Source organism: Hemitrygon akajei, chromosome 9 (assembly GCF_048418815.1).
Source record: "Hemitrygon akajei chromosome 9, sHemAka1.3, whole genome shotgun sequence".
NCBI classification, from domain to species: Eukaryota; Metazoa; Chordata; class Chondrichthyes; order Myliobatiformes; family Dasyatidae; genus Hemitrygon; species Hemitrygon akajei.
In genome coordinates this window covers 124,798,788-124,816,940 of record NC_133132.1, presented here as the reverse complement: position 1 = coordinate 124,816,940, position 18,153 = coordinate 124,798,788, and the positions used below count along the sequence as shown (strand labels likewise).

The window sequence follows — 18,153 nt, the reverse complement described above, 5'->3', positions numbered from 1 at the left end:
CGTATCTTCTTGCCCATAACATGACCCCCTTCATCCTGAGCCCCTTCTCTCTCCCCCTGCCTCTGCTCTCTAAGGGTGAATCCCTCCGTGATCATTGTGAACTGACTTGTTGCGTATATTTTTTTCTAGCGTTTCCTCCGGCTTTGTTTTGGCTGAAAAGCTTTAGAAATTAATTTTGAGGGCTTTGACTACTAACGTTGCAGACAAGACTGGCGTAGGGCACTCCTCCAGAGATATGAAACTGCCGTTGACATATTGTGTTATAGGATAGTAATTTAAAATATTAATATTGTTACTTCTGGCATCTGAGAAGCCTTATGTTAACACTTTAAAGCTCAGTGTGCTGGCCGAAAGGGGTCGAAGAACTTTCCTTTTCCTTCTTTTTTTCTAAATTAGGCAAATTGATAATGGAAGCCATTAAATAATTTATATTCTTAATTATGGAATTTGCATTGTTGGTGAGTTGGGTTTGGCTTTAAGGGAGACCCTTTTCGAATTTTCGAGCAGTATTTCCGTGTTGACAAAGATACCGGCACTTGCTTCTATAGGAATTTTGACAGGTGAAATATACTGTTCGAGAGCAAAATATTCGTGGAGCGTTGGGTTTACATCTATCCCCGCGAAACTGACATGGGCATTATCTGCAGATATAAGAATATCCTCGCACCCGAAGCGAGAATCCTTTGCTTTAATGCAATTTCGTGCGTGTGAATGATACGGAATACTGATGTACTTTAATAAGTAATTTATGATCAACGTGTTACTATTGCTTTTGTGACCAAAGGTGCATAGCAATTTCATCGACTTACAAGGCTACCAGATGAAAGATGCTAGATCGTGAAACGTCGTTCAAAAACCAAAGTTGTTTTAGACATTATTGTTTATTTTTGCATGCACCGAAAAGGAAAAAAAAGAGACACGGAGAACGCGAGGCAACGCTATCAGAATGAACAGAACCAGCACCCTCCTCTTTAGTACCGCCCCACTCCAGGGAGTGGGTGGCTCCGGATGTGACTGACAGCCGCGGGCAGCAACCAGCTCTGCGGCCGGGACCGGGTGAGCCAATCAGAGGAGAGCAGGGGCGGACCCGGATCGCGACAGCCACATATGCAGCGCAGGCGAAGCGGGCTGGCGCCTGTCTCACCTTGGGCAGCGCGAATGGAGCAGCGGTGAGAACCGCCGCAGCATCGGCAGGTGGAGCCGCAGGGAGCGGTGGTGCTGCTGTTGCCGCTGCCGCCAACGGGCGCCAGGTGAGTGCACGCAAACAGAAGGCGGTCGGCAAAATAATCAGTCGCGAGCCTCTACTCCGCAGTTCAATGCATAGTCTTAAAATTTAAAAAAAAAACTGCTGGAGAGGGGGAGTTTTGTTGCAATTATGGACTAGTCAAAAGAGAATCACTCTGTTTACTACGAGGTTGAATCTGCCAAGTGCCAGTTTACAGTGGCAGTTTTTGTTTTTGACTTTAGACTTCCCTTTAAGGGAAGCAAGGGTTTATCTTGGGGTAGTGACTTTACTCTGCTTGGTAGGGCGCAGTGAATTGAAACATCTTTTAGCCTGAGTTCTGGTAATTGGTTTATTATTGTCACATGTGCCGAGATACAGTGCAAAGCTTTTGTTTTGCGTGTCATCGACGCAGATCGTTCCATATCTGAGTACATCGAGATATAACAAAAAAGGGGCGAGGGATGCAAACGCAGAAAGGCAGAATATAGTGATACAGGTACTGAGCAAGTAGTGCAGGTAGATAACTTAGGTGTAGGGCGGGGATTTGAATCTCGGGGATGGTTGTGTTTTGTTTGGTTTGGTCAGAAGGGTTGTAGTGGTTACATTTGGACAACGCGTGGGTGTTCAGAGGGGAGGGGTTGAGGAATGTTTGCATTTATAAAGGAGCTACATTTTGTGTATGTGCGTGTGTGTGTCCCTGTCTGCTTTCTCGCCAGGTGCATTGCCTTGCCCCCTTGCAGTGTGTGCCCAGGTGCCTGGCATCATTGATGGGAAATCAAATCGACCGGATCACCCACCTGAACTACAGCGAGCTCCCCACGGGCGATCCCTCTGGCATCGAGAAGGACGAGCTGAGGGTGGGGGTGGCCTACTTCTTCTCAGATGATGAGGATGAGCTGGACGAGCGGGCGCCCCAGCCTGAGAGGACATGGAGGGAGCCGAGCCCAACCCGCGATGGGGGGGCAGCGGTACTTCTGCTGGGCGAGCTGGAGTATTCGGCTTTCTGCTGCCACGAGTGCATCTTCTCCAAACTGGGCGGCAGCCAGGACCTCAGCGCCTACCCAGTGAGCGCGCTGCTGCCCAGGTGCCGAGCGGGTGACCTCCTAGAGTTGGCATGTGGCGGTGGGCAGCCAGCTCACTGGGTGGTGTACGTGGGCGCTGGCTGTGTCATCCACCTGCAGGGACAGGAGATCCGTGAGGAGCACCTGGCGCAGGTGAGCGGAGGGCGCCTGGCCCGCATCGTCAACAGCTGGTACCGCTACCGGGCGCTCCCGGCCGAGCTGGTGGTGCAGAACGCGCGGGGCCACGTTGGCCTCCGAGGGCACGAGGTGTGCTGGACCAACTCGGAGAGCTTCGCTGCCTGGTGCCGGTTCGGCAAGCGTGAGTTCAAGGCGGGCGGGGAGTCCCGGGGTGCAGGAGGGCAGGAAGGCCGCTACCTGCTCAAGCTGCACCTGCCTGATAGTAGGGTGCACACTCTCAACTTCCCCAGCCTGGAGGACCTGATCAGAGAGAAGCGGCGCCAGGATGCTGGCGGCAGAGTGGGAGTGCTGAAGGAGCTGTCGGTGCTGAACCAAAAATAGCCACCTTCCCCTCCCCTCTGGCAGGAAGAAGGCGACATAAAGCTTTATGCAAAAGGAAGGAGGGAAATGTGGGCACAAGGCAACATGATGGGGTCAGATGTTCCTGGCACGGACTGGTCCGCAGTGAGGGGCTGCCCCTGTCCCCATCCGCCTCCCTCAAAGTAGAGGATGTGGTCGCAGTGCCTGCTGTGAAGTCGGATGTGGGTTGGTGATTATTTTCTTCAGTGACTTACCTTCATTGCCAAAATGCTGAAGACAATTGAGGTGTGAACTTGACATGTGCATTTTTCTATCTGTCTCTGCTCACTCGGTCATTTTGTGCCAGTTTTTATATCATGGCTTTGTCCTGGACATTTAAATTTTCCAACCCAGAGCTACTTTTATTGTCCTGGGGGTGACCTGTGTTGAGGAGCTATTTTCTTGTTTTGTTTGATGTCCTGACATTAAATTGCTTTTTGTTTGTGTGTGTCTGCGTGTGGGAATGGGGGCGGATGTGGTGAATTGCAACTTGAGTGTTGGAACTATTAAATACAAGGATTAGTTTGAAGAATTTACCCCTTCCGTATTTATTGAAGGCACAGTAGTGAGATGGAATAAACAATATTCATTTCTATTTTATCATTTAGAAAAAAGTTCCCAATTAACCTGTGTATTTGTTTGAAAGAGCTCTTTAGCCATGGAGATGGTCTGTCACTCAGATCTTCTTTCACAATTTGCAAAGCAAGTTTGAATTAATTGAATGTTCTATTGTACCTTAGCATACATGCCATTCCTGCCGTGTTTCCTATGTTCCTTCTGTGACCATTTCAGAAACAGAGCAGCACTGGTCACAGAAATCTTGTGCTGTGAAAATTTCTGCTTAGGTTATGGAGAACTCTATTTCCAATTTCTCACGGAAGTGAAAGGCCTACTCCATCAGTGGAAATCAATGGATTGCAGGAATAGTTAGGGCATTTTGTTTAGGGAATATACAGAAATTAATGTAAGGTGTGTGTGTGTGTGTGTGTGTGTGTGTGTGTGTGTGTGTGTGTGTGTGTGTGTGTGTGTGTGTGTGTGTGTGTGTGTGTGTGTGTGTGTGTGTGTGTGTGTGTGTGTGTGTGTGTGTGTGTGTGTGTGTGTGTGTCTCCCCATCTTGTTTCCTTTTGTATTTTCATATTGTTTTTACCTGGAATTGGGACAGCACATACTAAATCTAATTATTATCCCTTAGAAATACTGGTCTTCATTAACTGACCAGGAGTCACTTCTGCAAAACTTTGACTGCTTGGTGTAGGCAGTACAATGTTGAAGGTGATTATGTTAGAATTGGAAAGTTGCATTAGAATTTTAAAAAATTATTTCATTAATGGAAATTCTGGGATTTAATAGCTTTAAATGTAGTCACTACCATTTTTACTTTTTGTTTTCTATTAGAATTATTTTGTTATATTTGAAGGTGCAATATTATCATTGCTGTCACCATTGTGCTGTTACAGTCAATTGTAATATGGCCACAAGCTGTTTTTTTTTTGGTCAATCTTCATATACAATGTGATTTAGACCAACTGCCAGATGAAATAGTGACGAATAACCCATGTCTTGTGAAAGAGCAGAGCTTCCTATCGTCTTGCACTTAGTAAGTGCACTAAATGCAGGGTAGACATTTGCATTTCTCTCTGGTTATTTTATTTGTGCAGGAAAACTTGAAATGTGATAAATTTCCCATTCAAATTGTGGCCAAATTGTAAAAGAGCTGTCAATCACTATTTTCTGCACCATTGGTTATTGAGCACATGACCAGAATGTCAGCAGACTATTGCTTTTTACTCCAATTTGATTAAATCATTTGCCATGATGAGAGATCCAGACCCAATGTTAACTGAACCACTGTCCCCTGCAGTGCAAAGCCAAAACAAAATTAAAGTTACATTATGGGCTAGATTGTTTTCCCCTCTGTGAAAGAATTTCAAAGGAAGATTGAAACAGGAATAGGATATTCAGTTTTCAAACCCTTTGTTTGAAGAATATAGTTGATGTCTGACAGTGAATAGGTCCAGACTTCTGAACATCCTTAAATTTTTAACAATTGGGACTACTGAAAAATAGTGGGTAGGGGTGTGTAATTGATTATCTGTGTCATTGCCCAAGACTAAACCCTTGCTAAAATAGCTGCAGCAGACCACTGTAATCTCATTTAAGTATTAGCCAGATAATGTATTTTCTAACTTTTGTAGCTTGTGTTAAAAGGATTAATAAATTAATCAATAATTTTATTTTGATGCTTGATTCTAATCAATGATCATAAAAGATATATTTTTAAAAGAATGGGAGGTTGAGTAGAACAAGTCATAAGGGTTCTTTCTTTAATAATTTCTCTCTTCATGCAAGCAATGGTGAGCATTTCCATTTTTGAGTTAAATAGTATTAACACTAGACAAGCAGGCAGTGCCAACAAAGCTGTGATAACAAAAGCTGACTTTTTGCCAAGTGATAAATATAGGACCAAAATACATAAATAATACTCACAAAGATAGCTTATAAATTGATTGGGAAAACAAAATTCGAAATTGATAGCTTTAGGCTTTTTTTTGGATCTATTAAAAAGACTTGATCACTTAAATTGATCACATCATTTGTTGTTATCTTTTCCTGGCCTGACTAAATACTTGAACGACAAATCCCTCAGCAAGATTTGACATCTGCAGTTATCTTGGAAACATACAAGCCCAACAGTGGAAGCTTTACATTTACTTAAAATGTATAGGCATCTTTTTCCTTTAAAGGTAGCTTAAACATCAGCTTTAATAGCAGAATAGATGACAGATTTTAATAGTATATTAAAAGTGGAGAACAAAGAGCTGGCACCCTATTAAGCCACTAGTCCACATGCCCTGAAATAATGTAACCAGATTGTCTAATTATTGTTGATATTTCCATAGTAAATGAAATAGAAACAATTTTCTTTCTCAAATTGGCTTAGTTATTCTTGATTAATCTCATTTACACTCGGCAAAAAGCCCAAAGCTTCCTGGAATCTGCCTTTTCTCGCCTTATGTACGGGTATGAGTTAAACAATAGAGGTCTTGTTATTTAAAGAGAGCATCACATAATAAATTCTGCATTTTCTAATGGCTGATTTTTGGCTTGCTTCACTCACTTTTCATTCACTGTAATGATAGCAAAGACATTTTGAAGGGCTTTTTGATATGCAAGGTCAAGTACATGCAGCAAGCAAGGTGAACGTATTATTCAGTCTTGCAGTACAGATGCCCAATTAAAGTATATTAGGCATAGGACAGTAACACAGAATCGGAGGTGGAGAATCATTCTTTTGTTTTACTGTTCAGTGTGATCTTTAATATTAATGTGTTTGGCATGTGAAAACCAAGGCTATTTCCTATCACCTACTTCGAGCATCTGTTCACAGTGAATTAATGTTCCAGAGACCCCATCACTGACATCATCTGCAAACAGTAACTTTATTTACATTACACCTTTAAATTGTAGCAGATTTTACAGGCGCATTGTATGACATTAAGGCATGTGTGTTAATGTTACGCTAGATGACCAAAAGGGAGACACAAGACATTGCAGATGCTGGAATCTTTAACTTCAGCCCTTTGTTGTTTCACCTATCACCTCCCAGCTTCTGGTGCGGTCCCTACTCAGTGTTCCTCCTTTCTTCCTGTCATCCTCTCCTCACCTGAATCCACCAATCACTTGCAAGCTCTTGCTCCACCCCTTCACTCCTCTTTACACTGGCTACCTCTCCTCAATACAGGTAATCCCTGAGTTACGAACGTCCAACTTACGGACAACTCGTACTTACGAACCGAGGAAGGAGAACGCCGTCCGCCATTTTAAGTTGGATCGCGACACTGTACGCCATTTAAAGTTGTTGCCATTGACACCGTGTTGAGTGCTTAACTTTGTATTTGGCTTAAATTTTTCTTAGTAAGATTCACCCTGACCCCCCCCCCCCCATTCCGGTCGGCTGGTGGCGTAGTGAGATCAGCGAGTTCAATCCAGTGACAGACTGCTCCCGTGCCAGGTTGATGTCGATCCAGTGATTCTTGTACCATCCATGCCGGGTTGATGTCGCAACTCGACCTCGTAAAAAAACAAAATACTGCCACCTCCAGTTTAAGTACCTACGCGGAATATTGTGGAGGAGCAAATACCCAAATCCAGCACAGCCCCCACTTGTCCCATGTAGCCTGTCTCAGTGCGGTGGTCCTTAGGACCCAGTGGACCTCAGGAGCTGGCGGAGCTCGGGACCCGCCACCCGCAGTGTTTCTGTTCCATTGACGGGAAGCGATCGCGATCATCGGTCATTGGAAAAGCATTAGGCTATAGTCAGTCAACGATCGGAACAATTTTAAAGAATAACGGATAAATGGAGCATGTGAAACACCCTGCCCTGATGAAAGCTACAATTATTACTAAGCAACGCAGTGGTTTAAATATTGGAATACATACGTCTCTTAAGTGTTTTATATGCATAGAAAGGTAAAATATATACTAAGACAAACGTTTGACGAACTGACGCTAAATTATACCGGATGTACTTGTTCTGACTTACGTACAAATCCAACTTAAAGACAGACTCAGGAGTGGAACTCGTACGTAACCCAGGGACTGCCTGTAGTCCAAAAGAAGGGTCTCGACCCAATTTCCCTCCGCAAGGTACTGTCTGGCCCACTGAGTTCCTCAGTTTGGGTGTTGCTCCAGATGACCAAAAGATCTGGCAAAGGTGTAGGTTTTTAAAAGCCATTACAGAAGAAGAGAGAACTAGGAGGGAATGTATTCCAGACCTTGTCGGACAGTAAGAGGCATAGCTGGAATGATGACTGATTCAAAATGAGAATGTGCAAGAGCCTAGAACTTGAAGAACACAGAGATTCTTTAGGCTGAAATCACAATACAGAGCTTTAAATCAGGCATGGCCTTCCAAGTAGGGAGCTTGTGGTTTGAGCATCAGGTTTTTTTAACGTAAGCTGTTGTAGGGTGTATGTCCTGTGTCTGATCATTTGTACAGCTTTAGAGGGTAACATAGTGGCTCGGCCAATAGAGTTGCTGCCTCAGCTCCAGCAACCAGGGTTCATATCGGCCTCGGCAGATATCTAGATGGAGTTTACAAGTTTAGCCTGTGACCACACATGGGTTTTCTCCCACATATGACATGTGGGTAGGTTACTTGTCCACAGTAATTTCCCCTACTGTGTATGTATGTGATAGAATCGATGAGGAATTGATGGGACTGTGGGGAGATCAAAACATCATTCTAGATTCAGTGTAACTGGGTACTTGATGATCTGAGTTGTCTCAGTGAAGCAAAGGCCCTGTTTTATGCTGCATGACTTTAAGTTAGATCCAATCCTTACTGTTTTGTAAGATGTTGTAAATTATAAGGTTTTAGGTAACCTTTCCTTTTACCAACTGTCCGCAGGCCTTTTACCCATAATAAGGAAAGACAAGGAATGGAGGAGTACTGTGATTTTTATCTTTGTATAAGTATGGAGAATTTCACATGATGGGTATAAATTTTAATGTGGTCACAGTGGGGTATGTAGGGAGGTCAGCCAGGCATGGAATAGTGTTGAAGAACAATTTCTCGGTCTCTTGTATTATATTTCAAGAATGCTGGAAATATTCCCACAGCTGTTCTGTAAGGTATTGGTAGTTTCTCCCTGTGGGTTTCCGCTGGGTGCTCAGGTTTCCTCCCACAGTCCAAAGGTGTGTCGATTGGTAGATTCATTGTAATTTGTCCAAAGATTCTGCTAGGGTTAAATTGGGGGTTGCTGGGCGGTGTGGTTTGAAGGGCTGGAAGGATCTACTCCACATTGTATCTCAATGTATTTTAAAAAAACGTGGGTATTCTGGCAGATACTGAAATCACCCAGTGGCCTCTTGCATTACTGAAGTGTCCATTGTTGCTGCCTGGATTTCGCACACAAGGGCCATGAGTGGGTCAAGGTCTCTGGTGCTGATGTGATCAAGTAAATGGCTGTCATCAAATAAGTTGAATTTTCAATGTTTCAAAGTGCATTTATTATCAAAGACTGTATAAATTATGCAACCTTGAGATTTGTATGCTTACAGGCAGTCGCAAAGCAAGTAACCTGAAAGAACTGAACTAAAAAATACAAGGCCAACCCACCAGTGCCCACAGGGGGAAAAAAAGTAAAAAAAAACACAACAAATCAGATAAACAATAGGAGTGAGCAACAACAGCATTCCGAACCAAATTGATCCAATTTGGATCCTTAGATCCAAATCCCTGGAGCAGCTTGGAGTATGCCCAAAGCCTTGGTATTCAGTTCATCGTATCAGTAGGCAAATTGCTGCAAAATTTGCAGACACGAAGCATGGCAGCTGGGGCAGTCTCATAGCCTTAGCGTGGTGGAGAGAGAAGACCCCAGACTACTTGCCAGCATTTAAATTGTCCGAACATCATATTAGGATCTGGGCACTGCCAGTGGCGAATCGTTCTGGACCTAAATTTTGCTTTCGAAGGAGGCATTCTTGACCTCTCCAAAATGTTTCAGCATCCAGAGCGATACAGCTTTGCCTGACTCTCAACACCTTACCTTTCCAGTCTATAAGGGCCGGTATTTAGATTGTCCAAACAGTGGATTGTACCTCGCATTAGGACCTGGGCCACGCTGTGGTGAGTCGCTCTGGGCCTGAATAATGTGCCCATCGATTTGCTTTGAACCTGGGTTTCACTGTCAAAGAAGCAGTTCTTGACCTCCCCTACTCGGCTCAGTGTTTGGAGCGATCCACCCTCATACCTGGCTTAGTTGGACAGGCATCAGAACTCTTCTCTCCTCTGAAATGTTCACTCCTACCAGCATGGCTCCAACTCCAAGTGCATTGATTTGCAGCACACCAGCAGGGCACATCCTGCAAATTTGCTTTGTCTTCACTCATTTCTTTGTTGTTTGAGGTGATAGTTGATTACAATTTACTTCAAAAGTGTTATTAATAATGGTTTTAATTGAACTCCTTTGCTTCCAAACTACCAGTAAGCTGTCACACCTCTTCTGTAGTGCCATCTTACATAGAACATAGAATTGTACAGCACATTACAGGCCCTTCAGCCCACAATGTTGTGCCGACCCTCAAACCCTGCCTCCCATATAACCCCCCACCTTAAATTCCTCCATATACCTGTCTAGTAGTCTCTTAAATTTCACTAGTGTATCTGCCTCCACCACTGACTCAGGCAGTGCATTCCACGCACCAACCACTCTCTTGAGTGAAAAACCTTCCTCTAATATCCCCCTTGAACTTCCCTCCCCTTACCTTAAAGCCATGTCCTCTTGAGCTGAGCAGTGGTGCCCTAGGGAAGAGGCGCTTGGCTGTCCACTCTGTCTACTCCTCTTAATATCTTGTGCACCTCTATCATGTCTCCTCTCATCCTCCTTCTCTCCAAAGAATAAAACCCTAGCTCCCTTAATCTCTGATCATAATCCATACTCTCTAAACCAGGCAGCATCCTGGTAAATCTCCTCTGTACCCTTTCCAATGCTTCCACATCCTTCCTATAGTGAGGCGATCAGAACTGGACACAGTACTCCAAGTATGGCCTAACTAGAGTTTTATAGAGCTGCATCATTACATTGTGTCTCTTAAACTCTATCCCTCGACTTATGAAAGCTAACACCCCATAAGCTTTCTTAACTACCCTATCTACCTTTGAGGCAACTTTCAGGGATCTGTGGACATGTACCCTCAGATCTCACTGCTCCTCCACACTACCAAGTATCCTGCCATTTACTTTGTACTCTGCCTTGGAGTTTCTCCTTCCAAAGTGTACCACCTCACACTTTTCCGGGTTGAACTCCATCTGCCACTTCTCAGCCCATTTCTGCATCCTATCAATATCCCTCTGCAATCTTCGACAATCCTCTACACTATTTACAACACCACTAACCTTTGTGTCGTCTGCAAACTTGCCAACCCACCCTTCTACCTCCACATCCAGGTCGTTAATAAAAATCACAAAAAGTAGAGGTCCCAGAACCGATCCTTGTGGGATACCACCAGTCACAACCCTCCAATCCAAATGTACTCCCTCCACCACAACCCTCTGCCTTCTGCAGGCAAGCCAATTCTGAATCCACCTGGCCAAACTTTCCTGGATCCCATGCCTTCTGACTTTATGAATAAGCCTACCATGTGGAACCTTGTCAAATGCCTTACTAAAATCCGTGTAGATCACATCCACTGCACTACCCTCATCTATATGCCTGGTCACCTCCTCAAAGAACTCTATCAGGCTTGTTAGGCACGATCTGCCCTTCACAAAGCCATGCTGACTGTCCCTGATCAGACCATGATTCTCTAAATGCCCATAGATCCTATCTCTAAGAATCTTTTCCAACAGCTTTCCCACCAACAGACGTAAGGCTCACTGGTCTGTAATTACCTGGACTATCCCTACTACCTTTTTTGAACAAGGGGACAACATTCGCCTCCCTCCAATCCTCCGGTACCATTCCCGTGGACAACGAGGACATAAAGATCCTAGCCAGAGGTTCAGGAATCTCTTCCCTTGCCTCGTGGAGCAGCCTGGGGAATATTCTGTCAGGCCCCGGGGACTTATCCGTCCTAATGTATTTTAACAACTCCAACACCTCCTCTCCTTTAATATCAACATGCTCCAGAACATCAACCTCACTCATATTGTCCTCACCATCATCAAATTCCCTCTCAGTGGTGAATACCAAAGAGAAGTATTCATTGAGGACCTCGCTCACTTCCACAGCCTCCAGGCACATCTTCCCACTTTTATCTCTAATCGGTCCTACCTTCACTCCTGTCATCCTTTTGTTCTTCACATAACTGAAGAATGCCTTGGGGTTTTCCTTTACCCTACTCGCCAAGGCCTTCTCATGCCCCCTTCTTGCTCTTCTCAGCCCCTCCTTAAGTTCCTTTCTTGCTACCCTATATTCCTCAATAGACCCATCTGATCCTTGCTTCCTAAACCTCATGTATGCTGCCTTCTTCCACCTGACTAGATTTTCCACTTCACTTGCCACCCATGGTTCCTTCACCCTACCATTCTTTATCTTCCTCACCGGGACAAATTTATCGCTAACATCCTGTAAGAGATCCTTAAACATCGACCACATGTCCATAGTACATTTCCCTGAAAAAACATCATCCCAGTTCACACCCGCAAGTTCTAGTCTTTTAGCCTCATAATTTGCCCTTCCTCAATTAAAAATTTTCCTGTCCTCTCTGATTCTATCTTTTTCCATGATAATGCTAAAGGTCAGGGAGCAGTGATCACTGTCCCCCAGATGCTCACCCACTGACAGATCTGTGACCTGACCCGGTTCGTTACCTAATACTAGATCTAGTATGGCATTCCCCCTAGTTGGCCTGTCAACATACTGTGACAGGAATCCATCCTGGACACACTTAACAAACTCTGCCCCATCTAAACCCTTGGAACTAATCAAGTGCCAATCAATATTAGGGAATTTAAAGTCACCCATGATAACAACCCTGTTATTTTTGCACCTTTCCAAAATCTGCCTCTCAATCTGCTCCTCGGTATCTCTGCTGCTACCAGGGGGCCTATAGAATACCCCCAGTAGAGTGACTGCTCCCTTCCTGTTCCTGACTTCCACCCATACTGACTCAAAAGAGGATCCTGCTACATTACCCACCCTTTCTGCAGCTGTAATAGTATCCCTGACCAGTAATGCCACCCCTCCTCCCCTTCCCCCCCCCCTATCCCTTTTAAAGCACTGAAATCCAGGAATATTGAGAATCCATTCCTGCCCTGGTGCCAGCCAAGTCTCCGTAATGGCCAATACATCATAATTCCATGTATGTATCCAAGCTCTCAGTTCATCACCTTTGTTCCTGATGCTTCTTGCGTTGAAGTACACACACTTTAGCCCTTCTACCTTACTACCTTTATACCCTTTATTCTGCTGCTCTTTCCTCAAAGCCTCTCTATATGTTAGATCTGGCTTTACTCCATACACTTCTTTCACTGCTCTATCACTCCGGGTCCCATCCCCCTTGCAAATTAGTTTAAACCCTCCCGAACCATGCTAGCAAACCTACCAGCAAGGGTATTGTGCCCCCTTGAGTTCAGGTGCAACCCATTCAATCTGTACAGGTCCCACCTTCCCCAGAAGAGATCCCAATGGTCCAAAAATCTAAAACCCTGCCCTCTGCACCAACTCCTCAGCCACGCATTCAACTGCCATCTCCTCCAATTCTTACCATCACTATCGTGTAGTACTGGCAGCAATCCTGAGAACGCCACCCTTGAGGTCCTGTTCTTCAGCCTTCTGCCTAGACTGGAACTTAAACTAGATCTTAAACTGGAACACCTTCTTCAGAAAGCAAATGACCATAATTTGCACATTGCACATTAAGATGGAGACATAACATAAAGAGTTCTACTCCTCATGTATGTGAAAGATGCAAGAAATAAAGTCAATTCAATTCAATATCAGTTTTGCATTTGCACTACTCTGCACTTTCCTCAGGATACTTGGAAGTACTTTGTAGCTATTGAACACAGAGTACACTGCAGATGCTGTGGTCACATCAACACGTACAAACAAGCTGGATGAACTCAGCAGGTTGGAATGAAGGGTCTCAGCCCGAAATGTTGACTGCTTATTTCAACGGATGCTGCCCAACCTGCTGAGTTCATCCAGCTTGTTTGTATGTGTTGTAGCTATTGAAGATGCTTAGAGGTGTTGCCCCTGTGGTAATATAGGAAGCATATGTACAATCAACTCCAGCAGCCAACAGTCTGTTGATGAACTGGTCATCAGGCTACAGGAAGCATGTGAGTGCACAGGAGTGTACAGTGGAGATTCACCACCAAGTTGCTCAAATTGGAGCATCTCAGCTTTGTGAGATCGGATGGACCTTTTTCTCCCCCTGCTGGAGCACAGAAAGTTGGGCGTTGACTTACTGAAGGCCTACAAAGTTATGCAGGAGTAGAGCCACTGAGGCCTCACCTTGAGTATTGTGAACAGTTTTGGGCCCCTCATCTTAGAAAAGATGTGCTGGCATTGGAAAGGATCCAGAGGAGGTTCACAAGGATGATTCCAGGAATGAAAGGGTTATCATACGAGGAACACTTGATGGCTCTGGGTCTGTACATGCTGGAATTCAGAAGGATGAGGGGGTGATCTCATTGAAACCTTTCGAAAGTTGAAAGGCCTAGACAGAGTAGATGTGGAAAGGATGTTCCTCATGGCAGGAGAGTCTAGGACAAGAGGACATGGCCTCAGGATAGAGGGGTGCCCTTTCAAAACAGATGTGGAGAAATTTCTTCAGCCAGAGGGTGGTGAATTTGTGGAATTTGTTGCTGCATGCAACTGTGGAGACCAGGTCATTGGGTGTATTTAAGGCAGAAATTGATAGGTTCTTGATTGGACATGGCATCAAAGGTTACGGGGAGAAGAAGAACATAGATTAGTACAGCACATTACAGGCCCTTTGGCCCAAAATGTTGTGCTGACCCTCAAACCCTGCCTCCCATATAACTCCCCCACCTTAAATTCCTCCATATACCTGTCTAGTAGTTTCTTAAATTTCACTAGTGTATCTGCCTCCACCACTGACTCAGGCAGTGCATTCCACGCACCAACCACTCTGAGTAAAAAACCTTCCTTTAATATCCCCTTTGAACTTCCCTCCCCTTAACTTAAAGCCATGTCCTCTTGTATTGAGCAGTGGTGCCCTGGGGAAGAGGTGCTGGCTATCCACTCTATCTATTCCTCTTAATATCTTGTATACCTCTATCATGTCTCCTCTCATCCTCCTTCTCTCCAAAAAGTAAAGCCCTAGCCCCATCAAAAATAAGTATACCGTTTTGGATACTGTTGGTGGGGATAACCTACCAGGAACAAGCTGCAGTGGTCCTGTCTCTGGCACTGAGGTTGGACCCTTGACTAGGAAGGGGAGGAGAGAAGAGAAGAGAACGGTATTGATAGGGGATTCTATAGTCAGGGTGGGCGGATAGGAGATTTTGTGGGGAAGATCGGGAGTCTCGGATGGTATGTTGCTTCCCTGGTGCCGGGGTCCGAGACATCTCAGATTGGGTGCAGGTTATTCTCGAGAGGGAGGGCAAGAATCCAGATGTTGTGGTCCATGTAGGGACCAATGACTTGGGTAGGATGCGTGAGGGGGTCCTGTGTAGGGAGTTCAGGGAGTTAGGTGTGAAGCTGAAGAGCAGGACCTTCAGGGTAACAATCTCAGGATTGCTACCTGTGCCACGTGCGAGTGAGGCAAGGAACAGAAGGATTATAAAGATTAATACGTGGCTGAGAGGATGGTGCAGGAGGGAGGGCTTCTGGTTTGTAGATAATTGGACTTTGTTCCAGGGATGGTGGGATCTGTTCCGAAGGGACGGTTTACACCTGAACTGGAGCGGTACTAAAATTCTTGCAGGGAAGTTTGCTAGTGCTTCTTGGGGGGGTTTTAAACTAAATTTGCAGGGGGCGGGGATCCAGAATGTGAGGGAGGATAGCGAGAGGAAGAATAAAGGACAGGTGGGGACTACACGGTTCCGGAATATTAAGTGTGTAGTAGAGGACGGTGAGGCGGAACAAGTGATAAGGAGGACTCATGTACAGAGGGATGGTCTGACGGAACATGGAGTTAAATGTGTTGAAAGAATAAGTAAATTTAGGAAGGACAACAAAATTCTAGGGGTGTATAGCCCGATGGGAGTTCGGGGAGCTGGGGTAAGCACAATAGGCAGCGATTCAAACAGAGAGAGGAGAAATGGGTTAAAAATTCTATATCTGAATGCACGAAGTGACAGAAATAAGGCGGATGAGCTTGAAGCCCAGGTGCAAATGGGTAACTATGATGTTGTTGGGATAACGGAGACATGGCTGCAGGGAGATCAGACCTGGGAAATGAATGTTCAAGGGTATACGTGCTATCTTAGGGACAGAAATGTGGGCAGAGGGGGTGGGGTGGCCCTGTTGGTGAGGAATGAGATTCAGTCCTTTGCAAGGGGGGACATAGGGTCAGGAGAAGTAGAGTCTGTGTGGATTGAACTGAGGAACAGTAAGGGCAAAAGGACCCAAATGGGTGTTGTCTACAGGCCACCAAACAGTAGCATGGATATTGGGTGCAAGTTGAATAGGGAGTTAACATTGGCATGTGGCAAAGGTAATGTCGCAGTAGTTATGGGGGATTTCAACATGCAGGTGAACTGGGAGAATCAGGTTGGTGCTGGACCACAGGATAGGGCGTTTGTAGAGTGCCAGGGGATGCATTCTTGGAACAGCTTGTACGAGAGCCAACCAGGGACAAGACTATTCTGGATTTAGTGTTATGTAATGAACAGGACTTGATAAGCGATCTTGCAGTAAAGGAGCCATTAGGAGGTAGTGATCATAATATGATAAGCTTTTATCTGCAATTTGAGAAGGATAAGGGCAGATCGGAGGTGTCAATGTTGCAGATGAACAGGGGAAACTATGGAGCCATGAGGGAGGAGCTGGCCAAAGTTGACTGGACGGATAGCCTAGCAGAAAAGACAGTGGAACAGCAGTGGTAGGTATTCTTGGGAATAATGCACAAGGTGCAAAATCAGTTCATCCCCCAGAGAAGGAAGGATTCAAAGGGGGGAAAGGGGCCACAGTGGTTGACAAAGGAAGTCAGAGATTGCATAGCATTAAAAAAAAAGGAAATATGACAGAGCTAAGGTGAGTGGGAGGACAGATGATTGGGAAGATTTTAAGGAACAACAGAACTTAACTAAAAAGACAATACGGGGAGAAAAAATGAGGTACGAACGCAAGCTAGCCAGGAATATAAAGGAAGATAGCAAAAGCTTTTTTAGGTATGTGAAGAGAAAGAAGATAGTTAAGAACAATGTTGGGCCCTTGAAGAATGAATTGGGTGAAATTATTATGGGAAACAGAGAAATGGCAGAAGAATTTAATGAGTACTTTAGATCTGTTTTCACTAAGGAAGACACAAGCAATCTCCCAGATGTATGGATGGGCCAAGGACATAGGGTAACAAAGGAAATGAAACAGATTGACATTCGGAAGGAAATGGTGATGAGAAGACTGATGGGACTGAAGGCTGACAAATCCCCAGGTCCAGATGGTCTGCATCCTAGGGTACTAAAGGAGGTAGCCCTGGAAATTGCGGATGCATTGGTAATCATTTTCCAATGTTCCTTAGATTCAGGATAAGTTCCTGAGGATTGGAGAATGGCTAATGTTATCCCACTTTTTAAGAAAGGAGGGAGGGAGAAAACAGAGAACTATCGACCTGTCAGCCTGACATCGGTGGTGGGAAAGATGCTAGAGTCCATTATTAAGGATGAAATAGTGGCATATCTAGATAGCAGTGATAGGATTGGGCAGAGCCAGCATGGATTTACCAAGGGTAAATCATGCTTGACTAATCTGTTGGGAGTTTTTCGAGGATGTAACCAGGAAGTTAGACGGGGGAGATCCAGTGGATGTAGCTTACCTCGATTTTCAGAAGGCATTTGATAAGGTCCCACATAGAAGATTGGTGGGTAAAATCAAAGCTCAGGGCATCGGGGGGAAGGCATTGACATGGATAGAAAACTGGTTGGCAGATAGAAAGCAAAGGGTAGCGGTGAATGGGTGTTTCTCGGAATGGCAGGTGGTGACTAGTGGGGTGCCACAGGGCTCGGTATTGGGACCACAGCTGTTTACCATTTACATTAACGATTTGGATGAAGGCATAGAAAATAACATCAGCAAATTTGCTGATGATACTAAGCTGGGTGGCAGTGTGACATGTGATGAGGATGTTAGGAGAATTCAGGGTGACTTGGATGGGCTGGGTGAGTGGGCAGATACTTGGCAGATGGCGTTTAATGTGAATAAGTGTGAGGTTATCCACTTTGGGAGTAAGAACAGGAAGGCAGATTATTATCTGAACGGTGTAGAGTTGGGTAAGGGAGAAATACAAAGAGATCTCGGAGTCCTTGTTCATCAGTCACTGAAGGTGAATGAGCAAGTGCAGCAGGCAGTGAAGAAGGCTAATGGAATGTTGGCCTTTATTACAAAGGGAATTGAGTACAAGAGCAAGGAAGTCCTCTTGCATTTGTACAAAGCCCTGGTGAGACCACACCTGGAGTATTGTGTACAGTTTTGGTCTCCAGGATTAAGGAAGGACATCCTGGCTGTAGAGGAAGTGCAGCGTAGATTCACGAGGTTAATTCCTGGGATGTCTGGACTGTCTTACGCAGAGAGGTTGGAGAGACTGGGCTTGTACACACTGGAATTAAGGAGATTGAGAGGGGATCTGATTGAAATATATAAGATTATTAAGGGATTGGACAAGATAGAGGCAGGAAATATGTTCCAGATGTTG

The 18,153-nt window shown here is 44.9% G+C and overlaps 1 protein-coding gene across 1 annotated transcript; it reads left to right on the top strand.

The window, feature by feature from the left end:
- The first annotated feature begins 1,096 nt into the window (after positions 1–1,096).
- Positions 1,097–5,057, top strand: lratd1 (LRAT domain containing 1). The gene is made up of 2 exons (XM_073056939.1): positions 1,097–1,250; positions 1,942–5,057. The coding sequence occupies exon 2, from the start codon at positions 1,993–1,995 to the stop codon at positions 2,803–2,805; it is 813 nt and encodes a 270-aa protein (XP_072913040.1). The 5' UTR covers positions 1,097–1,250; positions 1,942–1,992; the 3' UTR covers positions 2,806–5,057.
- Positions 5,058–18,153: the final 13,096 nt, after the last annotated feature.